At 37.9% G+C, this 10,525-nt stretch overlaps 1 protein-coding gene across 1 annotated transcript; it reads left to right on the top strand.

Annotated features, from left to right (window-relative positions):
• CLEC12B (C-type lectin domain family 12 member B) lies at positions 1–10,245 on the top strand. The gene is given in 6 exon segments (XM_069490961.1): positions 1–91; positions 1,887–1,985; positions 3,992–4,210; positions 4,695–4,858; positions 5,056–5,171; positions 10,095–10,245. Coding segments are annotated over 6 exon segments (840 nt in total).
• Positions 10,246–10,525: the final 280 nt, after the last annotated feature.

Genomic DNA, 10,525 nt, shown 5'->3' with positions numbered 1-10,525 from the left:
ATGTCCGAAGACGTGACCTGCGCAACACTCACATTTCAGGATTCTGCTGGAACAAGAAATAACTGGGATGGAAATAACCTAAGAAAAAGAGGTAGGAGTTCAGACACAGCAAGCTGTGTCCTTGGGGAATGGACAGGTGCTAAATGCTTTGAGATGCTGGCTTTGATGCCAACGCTAAAGAGAAGTGTGCCGTGGAGTCTCCAGATTGGGGGCAAACAGTTGTGGAATGTATTTGCAGAGTGAGTGTTCCCAGTGCTGAGGAGAAAATACATGGCTTTCACAACCTCTTTAAATTGTGTGATATCACCATGTTTCATGAAGCTCTGTGTTGTAGTGAAAAATTTTGACTGGAAATGCCGGAGATTGAGTTTGGGGACTAAGTGATTTCTTTTTATAAATATAACCCTTGATATTTATACCTTGTAGAGATGCCAAGGGAATATTCTTTTAGAAACCGGATTGGAGGCTTCTAAAATAGAGTGGAGGAAATGTTTCTTTTAGGTGGTAACCGAAGAGAAAAAAATAGAGAATGAGCAGGTCAGGAAAGGACAAGAGCTAGTTTCTCTTTTATAAGTGTTTAAAAAATGTTTAGGGCAGATGAAATTACAATTTGTAATGCTAAATCAATAACAATATCTGTATAGTATTTTATGTACTTTATAACTTTATATCATATATTTATCAAAATATAATTGCGAACTAAATTAACAATAATACTGGAATAACATTAATATTTTCTCCATTGCATGGAAGAAAAAACAAAGGCCAAAATAAATTGAATGATTTAACCAAGTTCATACAACCGGTAAATAGTGGAGCCCAGACTCAGTGCTGGTCTTAGCTCATTTCCTTATGCCTAACTGGAAGAAACAGCAGTCTTTGTGGTCAGGACTCTGATTTAATATAGAAGACTACATCCCTTACCTTCAGGAGAGCTGTCAACAATTCAGGTTGTCCTGAATCATCTGAATCATAAGAACTGTTTTCCCTGCTATCTAGATTTGTTTTTAGATTGTGTGTGTGTATGTGTGTATGTGTCATTTAGAGGAAGGATATACAAAAAAATGATGGGAATAGACTTTACATGTGTCTGATAAAGGTGATAGCACGTTTTTTGCTTGTTTTGCTTTGTTTTAAAATTCTAATGCTAACCCCTGAGGGGGAGAAACGTGGAAATGGCATCTGTGATAGTAAACCTGGAGATTTTATTAATCTGTCTAAAACATTGGGCTAGATGTGCTATTCAGACCTAAATCAAAAAATAGGCAGGTGGAAAAAAAATCTGAGAACCATCTGTATTCGAAAAAAATAGGATGCTAAAATCTGAAGAGTTATCCACTGGCTTTCTGGTCTTTTCTGCCATTTGTAGGTTAGACTGTAGAATAAATTCACTCTTTTATTCAGTATTCATTCTTTATTTATTAGGCTACAAAAAGCAAAGATAACAAATGAAAGTTATTTTTAATAGATAAAAGTTACCTTTAAAAGTGGAACCCACTTTTATAAGGCAGGTTGAACAACCGCCTCATGGGATCGTAATCTCAAAAACCCGGGGTCTCTCGTCTCGTCAGCATCGTCCAGAGAGACTGTTTACAATGTCTTACTCATGAAGTCAATAAACGAGGAAGAACGGTGGGTGATGATATAAAACAAAAATGTAAAACTTAGGAGAAATTTACTTTTAAAGGAAAGAGTGGTGGAGAAATGCAGAGCTGATGGCGGCCCCGGCTGCACCTCGTATTAGGTATTTTCTTAATAGGGGTATTGAAGAAGCAATAGGGAAATTTTAATATCTGGACGCTTCCTAAACGGGAGAAATAAACAACCCAAAGTGTAGCAAGCACAGAGCAGTCCTCTTCGCCATTTCCTCCGTTGGCTTTCTGCAGGGCACCCAGCTCCGGCTCCCACCTGGCGCCGCGCAGCCCTGAGCCTGCTGACTCTTTGCCTGATGCTGCTGATTGGGCTGGTGACCTTGGGGATTATGTGTAAGTATATTTGCATCAAACCAAAAAAGGTGGCTGGGAAACACATTTTTTTTTTGTTTGTTTGTTTGTTTGTTTTGAGACGGAGTCTCTCTCTGTTGCCCGGGCTAGAGTGCCGTGGCATCAGCCTAGCTTACAGCAACCTCAAACTCCTGGGCTCAAGCAATCCTCCTGCCTCAGCCTCCCGAGTAGCTGGGACCACAGGCATGTGCCACCATGCCTGGCTAATTTTTTTCTATATATATAATTTTAGCTGTCCAGATCATTTCTTTCTATTTTTAGTAGAGACAGGGTCTGGCTCTTGCTCAGAGCTGGTCTCAAACTCCTGACCTCAAGCAATCCTCCGGCCTCGGCCTCCCAGAGTGCTAGGATTACAGGCGTGAGCCACCGTGCCCAGCCTACATTTGTCAACTGTGTAAATTCCTGTTAGATTATAGACAGGTGTTAGCATCCTGAATCCGCTAATATTCTGCTACCACATATCTCCCATTCTTCCTGTCTTTAAGATAGATCAGCTAGAGACATACTTTAATATTATGAGGATTGTGCCCTAAGTTTACTGTTTTATCTTGATAAGCTAAACTGGACTGGGAAGAAGACTCTTATTTTTCTAATTACTGGTTAGAATACGGAGCCTAAACACACATCCAGTTATCATTGCAATGGTGAAGAATAGTCCAGGGAGATGAATTCAAGGAAGTGCACGCCATTTCATTTCCCTCTAAGGCTTAACACAAGTCTAGCTTAATCTGCTCACTCAAGACCTTTCTAGTGTAGAGAAAACTTCTAAGTAGCAGCAATAGCCTGATTTCTATGAGTGAGCTAGACATACAGACTAGGAGGAGGAGTGGCCTGATACACCTTACCAAGTAGGTGGAGCACTGGACCATGTCCACATAACAGTGGAAGCGCCACTCCTCAGCATGTTGATTCTGACCCACCACTGGGCATTTGGGGATGGACAGGTAGGGAGTACTGGACTAACAGAAAGTGGAAAAACATCCTGAGAACACACAATTTATAGAATGTTGTTAAGTATATGATATACAGAGTAATGAATTGGCACGGTATTCACTTTCAGGGGACTTGCAGTCAAGAAAGTTAATTTGTTGAATGATACATCTCCTTTACTATATTCATTTCTTTTTATCTATGTAAGATCTAATGGTAATTAGGATTTGAACATACCTCTTTGGACATATAAAAAAAGTTGAATGATGTAGCTTGCTTTTTTTTTTTTTTGAAAAGAAATATAATGTTCTATTAATAGCCGCAGTAACAGGTATTCAGTGGCCAATCATTATGAGGATTAGCAGTTGATCTTCTACAATGATGTATATTTAAAAATAAACAAAGATACAATAGTATGTGTTTATTGGTTAACCATAGAAGGGTGAATTTTTTTATCTAAAATGCAGTGCTTTTAGTGCAATGGTCCTTAAATTGATTGTGCTGATGAATCACCTGAAGTGTTTATTAAAAATGCAGATTTTATGGATGCAGGACAAGAAATGGTCTGGTGTGCCATTAAGATCTGCTTTATTTACTTATTTATTTATTTTTAATTTTTAAACAAGTACCCTGAGTAATTATGATGCAGGTGGTCTTTAGATCATACTTTGAGATACCCATTGTCCCAAATAATTGTTTCTATTAAAACAATTACACCAACCAACTCCAAATAGAACAAAACAAAAATAAAATCATTCTGCCAAAATGAATGGCAAAGTGACTGGCACTGCTGTAGATGAAATATCAGAGTTATATAATTGTTAATTTATTATTTTAATATAGGACAATAATTAAAATATAAATAAAATTATAAAGATGAGCTATAAACACTTTGGAATAGAAAGACATCTGGCATGTTTCTTCCATGATATCGCAAATATTAAGAGCTGCTAATATTTATTGAGTAATTTAAGAAATATTTCTATGTCAAGAGAATTATCTATTGCTATAATGAGAATGGAAGAATATGTGAACTTGTGTCGTGTTATGTATTGGAATTTTACAGATATCCAGTGAAATTAACTCAGATTCAGAGAAATTGAGTCAACTTCAGAAAATCATCTACCAGCAGCAGCACAATTTATCCCAGCAACTTGGCAGCGGCAATAACTTTCCTGTGGAGGAGGAATTTCTCTAATCACAGATCTCCGATCTATTGAAGAGGCAGGGACAAATGGCCATCAAACTCTGCCAAGAGCTAATCAGTCATACTTCAGGTAATCAGACGCAGACCTGCTGGCCGGTCAGATGGGATCTGTTGCCCTGGTTTCAGTTGACCATGTACCCAACCACCTCCAAGTATGTCATTCAATGACCCTTAATGATATCACAAGGAAATCTACACGTTAATTTAATATTTTTGAAAACACAAGCAAATTTGGGAAGTATCTTGAATGATTCTAATCTGGATACTTCAACCATTCATTTTATCAACTGTTTGTGAGTGATCCTATTGTTATGAAAAGTTAAAAGCATAGCTGGTAACTCTGAAGCCAGAAGACTGAGCACTGAAAAGAGAATCCCCATTGCCCCATCCTATAACTAGGGGTGACTTTATTTTCAGAAGCTCTGGAAACAGTATGTTTTCAGGGAACTGGCTCTCAGACCCTATTGTTCAATTAAATGATCTAGTTTCCAAAGCCTTCTCCAGTCACTCCAGAGTTGTTGAGCTTGTACTATTGGGTGTAATTTTTTTTTTAGACCACAGATGTAATCCTTGTCCTAAGACATGGCAATGGTACCAAAACAGTTGCTATTATTTTACAACAAATGAAGAGAAAACCTGGGCTAACAGTAGAAAGAACTGCAGAGACAAGAACTCCACCTTGGTGAAGATAGACAGCTTTGGAAGAAAAGGTAGGATTGTGTCTCCTTCCCTAGTTATAGAAATTATCCATACAATGAAAGGTAAATAAATGAAATTTCTGATTCACATTATGGGAATTCAGTGCATTTTGAATGAGAATTAATAAATGGACTTAGTGAAGATTCTCATCTATCTTACCTCTTCAAACTGCAATGTGGCTCTCACATAACATGTTTTCTCTGTTTTCTCTCTCAGGATTTTCTTAAGTTGCAGCCATTACCCATGTTTTCTTTCTTTTGGTTGGGATTATCATGGGACCCCTCTGGCAGGAGCTGGCTATAGGAGGATGGCTCTATTCCCTCTCCATCCTTGTAAGTTTATAAGTATTGGGGCAGGGGAATTTTCTGTGGGACCCCAAGAAAATTAATAATTATTTCAATAATTATAAATACGGATACAAAAAGAAGAGCACAACATACAAAGCAAAAGGATCTCCAGGAGCAAATATTGAAAAGATGGGTACCTGATTTCATCTGTGTGAGAAATTTATGGCAAGGAACTGAACTATGTCTTTTAGTTTAAATTTATTTCTTTTTATTTATTTATTTATTTATTTTTATTTCAGCTCATTATGGGGGTACAAAAGTTCAGGTTATATATATTGCCCATGCCTCCCCATCCCCCCGAGTCTGAGCTTCAAGTGTGTCCATTCCCTAGACAGGGCACATCGCACTCATCATGTAGGTGTGCACCCATCCCCTCCCCCCACCCCCATCCCCCCCCCAGTCAGAACTTCAAGCGTGTCCATTCCCCAGGCAGTGCGCATCGCACTCATCAAGTAGGTATACACCCATCCCTTCCCCCAAGCCCCCACCTCTGTCCGATACCCAATTGGTGTTATTCCCAAATGTGCACTCAGGGAAACCAGTTTGCTGGTATTACTCAGCTATTAGAAATAATGGCGATATGGCATCTCTTTGGTTCTCCTGGAGAGAGTTGGAACCCATTCTATTAAGTGAAGTATCCCAAGACTGGAAAAATAAGCACCACATGTACTCACCAGCAAATTTATTTCTTTATTTAACAGATTCATGTAATACTGAGTATGTTCAAGTACTTAATAAATATTAAACCTTGAGGAAAGCACTGTTATATCCCCATTTTATGGGTAAAAATATTATCACTGAGAGATTAAACAACTTGTCCAAAGTCACTCAGCTCATGAATGACATTGTAGGGACCATGTGCTCAGTCACTCAGCTATCCTGGTTTTCCAATCACTTACAATCCAGAAGGGTAGTGGTTGTCATAAGAACATGCATTCATTTATATAGAAAAATTACCAGCCATTTTCTAACAGATAGTAAGTCTGAATTGACTGATTAGTTTAACCATTAGTTTCATATTGAGGACTTGCCAATTAGAATATATGTCACATGTCTTTTATGAGTTAAAATGGACTAAATATGCCACTTTAAGGTTTTGATGAAAATATTTAAAGTACATATAAAATATATAACATTTGGAAAATTATACTTTTTTATAACTATTTAAAGTTATGAAAAAATAGACATCATCTTAAAAATGGATATGGGAGCCCATAGTTTTGCAAAATTCTTTTAGAGACTATAAAATCCCAAATTTTGAGAAATAGCCCCATCGTAACTATATTTAAATGACAATTGTATTCATCTTTTAACTATAATATCTTTTATATTAGATAAAATTTAAGATCACTGATCCTTCTGGGTATAATGATTTTTTTTAATCTACTTCCCTCCTCCAACAAATCATTAATTGAACCCCTCCACTCCTGTTCTAATCTTTAAACATACTGTCAAAGTTTTCTTAAACCGAATTATGATCACTCATCTTCTGTCAAAGATACTATGTTTCAGCTGTTACTCACCAAATTCCTTGAATAACAAACAATAATAGGTCTATTCTTTTTCTCCGTGGATATACTTTATGTTCATCCATTACCCAAAGTTTTGTCATGGCTATTTCTAATTAAACACCAATCTCCCACTCTATAGTTGCCATTAGTCATAGTAAATTAACTGGTCTGGTTTCACACAAATAATAACAGCAAAAAGCACACGCAGAGTAATACACAAACAAACAAAAATTACTGTTACTTTCTCATAACTGGAGCAACATGGGCATGAAATGATTAAAATTAATCTGAGGTGTTGCAACTAAACTGACGGTTTACAGGAGCAGTACCATGACATCATGTAATGAGCTCAGTCTGCATTTTGGAACCTAAGAAGATGTATGCCTTGTCTTAAAGGGATGCTAATTGTCCTTAGCCCACTCCATCCACTCTTAATCGAAGTGGAGGAGGTGGCCCCTACAGCAGGGTTCACGGCCTACAGACATTGACCCCCTGAGACATGCAGCTGTCAGATCAACCAGGGCATCATACTCAGGTTGGTAAGATTGAGGTTCAGGGTTACATAGCCATTCCCTTAGGCCACTATGAGCAAGTGCATGTGCTAAAATGAAGGTTTAGTAAACCTAGTCATGAGGCAAGAACAAAATATGGCAGTGTAAAGCAGGTCATTTGGGAAAAAAAGCAATGTAGGACACGCAAAAGATTCAGACTTGACAAGCATAATTTTCTAATGACATTACTTAAGGAGACTATTTCTTGGTGGAGAAACAGGTGCCTATTACCATAACCACAGTGTATGGTCATCCATTTCCTCTCTTAACCTCTGTCTTGTTCTCTCTTTACCCCCCACATATATATAAATACATGCAAAATTATATTGTTCATAGTAAAGTGAAATAACTTTTATATGGAATGTGATTTTATTTTTCTGTTTTTCTTCATAAAGTTTCAAAGTAAAGAATTCTAGTACTTCTATAATAATATAATCTGGGATGGGTAGATTTTATCAATACACTCCATGTTAATAGAGGAAATACACATTCTTAGCCCCGAATTTTAGTATTCGTCTTAAAGAATTCTACTTGGAGAGCAAGGATGGTGGTATTGGTGCCACAAGTAACATAGGGATGATGATCCCAACTGGGATGGTCAGATCTCGGGATGTTGTAAGCCTGGGAGCTGAACTTAACTGCCAAAAGAAAAGAGGCCATAGTTATTGTCAGCGTGGTAGTCAGGATGTTCTGAGCAGTAATGACTTTCGGTATTAGATAATTGATGAGAAGTCTAAGATGAATAGACAGCCTTCTGAGGTTCTACATGATTTTTATAACTCAAAAACCTCTGGGTCTAGTGAACAGACCTGACATGAGCCACCAAAACAGCGACACAGCCCCTCACACAATACTTAGATTTGAGTTAGTTCACAGACCCAGAGCCTCCTAAATGAAGGGGAGGGTTAGCTACCTGAAGGATATTCTATAAGTCTTCCTCCTAATTTTCTCCAAGGGCACATGAGTACATTAGGGATAGGGAAATGCCTAGATCTTTGGGAGATTGTCGAACATTAGCTTTGAGTTAATGTTAAACCCTAGGAATCCAGAAAGCCGCTGATATCAACTAGTTAAAGATAAGTGGACGTAAGTCAGTCTTGCAGACAGCTCAGTATAACAATGGAACCATCCTACGGTCATTTCCCCAGGTATTTATTATATAACTGGAATATATATACTAAGAAATGAAAATCCAAATATAAAACCATCCTCATATAGCCATCTAATCTTTGACAAAGCAGACAAAAACATACTCTGGGGAAAAGATTCCTTATTTAATAAATGGTGCTGGGGAAACTGGATAGCCACATGTAGAAGACTAAAACAGGACACACAGCTTTCACCTCTCACAAAAATCAAATCACGGTGGATAACAGACTTAAACCTTAGGTCAGAAACTATTAGAATTCTAGAAGAAAACATAGGAAAGACTCTTACAGACATTGGCCTAGGCAAAGAATTTATGAGGAAGACCCCTAAGGCAATCCAGCAACAACAAAAATAAATAAATGGGACCTGATCAAATTAAAAAGCTTCTGCACAGCCAAAGAAACAGTCACGAGAGTAAACAGACAACCTACAGAATGGGAAAACATTTTCGAATACTACACATCAGATAAAGGACTGATAACAAGAATCTATTTAGAACTCAGGAAAATCAGTAAGAAAAAATCGAACAACCCTATCAAAAAGTGGGCAAAGGATATGAATAAAAATTTTTCAAAAGAAGATATAAAAATGGCTAACAAACATATGAAAAAATGTTCAACATCTCTAATTATCAGGGAAATGCAAATCAAAACCACAATGAGATATCACTTAACTCCAGTGAGAATGGCCTTTATCAAAAAGTCCCAAAACAATACATGTTGGCGTGGATGTGGAGAGACAGGAACACTCATACACTGCTGGTGAGACTGTAAACTAGTGCAACCCCTGTGGAAAACAATATGAAGATACCTTAAACAGATTCAAGTAGACCTACCATTCGATCCAGCAATCCCATTATTGGGCATCTACCCAGAAGAACAAAAGTCATTCTATAAAAAAGACACCTGCACCTGAATGTTTATAGCAGCACAATTCACAATCGCAAAGATGTGGAAACAACCCAAATGCCCATCAATTCATGAATGGATTAGCAAAATGTGGTATATGTATACCATGGAATATTACTCAGCTATTAGAAATAATGGCAATATGGCATCTCTTTGGTTCTCCGGGAGAGAGTTGGAACCCATTCTATTAAGTGAAGTATCCCAAGAATGGAAAAATAAGCACCACATGTACTCACCAGCAAACTGGTTCCCCTGATCATCACCTAAGTGTACATTTGGGAATAACACCAATTGGGTATCGGACAGAGGTGGGGGCTGGGGGGAAGGGATGGGTGTATACCTACTTGATGAGTGTGATGCACACTGCCTGGGGAATGGACACGCTTGAAGTTCTGACTGGGGGGGATGGGGGTGGGGGGAGGGGATGGGTGTATACCTACGTGATGAGTGCGATGTGCACTGTCTAGGGAATGGACACGCTTGAAGCTCAGACTCGGGGGGATGGGGGGACATGGGCAATATATATAACCTGAACTTTTGTACCCCCATAATGAGCTGAAATAAAAAAGAAAGAAAGAAAGAAAAAAAAAAGAATTCTACTTGGTTGGGATAATGATTAACTTTAAGAATTTTGATGTGCCAGCTTTAGGGATTTTGAGGCTTTGTGGAGGCAGAAGTCTCTCAATATTCAGGTACATGACATTGGCTGCAAGGGCAACTAAGAATACTAAAGGTGATCAAGTTTCAAGTGCAAAGTTTAGACTTAATTTTAAATCAATTGATTTTCAGATTTAGTACCAAAGAACTTGCCCAGATCAATGGATCTCGAGGATGTGCTTATTTTCAAAAAGGAAATATTTATATTTCTTGCTGTAGTGCTGAAATTTCTTGGATTTGTAAGAAGACAGCTGCCTTAGTGAAGATTGAAGATTTGGATTAATATGCTTCTTCCAAATTCTCCAGGAAGTAAGAGACTTGTGAAACAGCTTAAAAAATGACGGTGTTTAAACCATCAGGCAAATGAACTTGCTTCATGGAACATTCTCCACTTCATTATCTGATAATGTTCTTATTAATAAGACTTAAAATTGTTCCCTGGGACCTAGGGGCATAGCTGTTCTATGGCCCTATTTTATCCTTCCCAATTAAATCTGTCCTCAGCACTTTTTGGCCTTGTGTACTTCTCTCTCCTTCCATCTACCCTGCTTGTTGGTCTGGTC

Source organism: Eulemur rufifrons, chromosome 16, assembly GCF_041146395.1.
Source record: "Eulemur rufifrons isolate Redbay chromosome 16, OSU_ERuf_1, whole genome shotgun sequence".
Lineage (NCBI taxonomy): Eukaryota > Metazoa > Chordata > Mammalia > Primates > Lemuridae > Eulemur > Eulemur rufifrons.
Note: the sequence above shows the minus strand (reverse complement) of the source record. Positions and strands in the feature narration are given on the sequence as shown.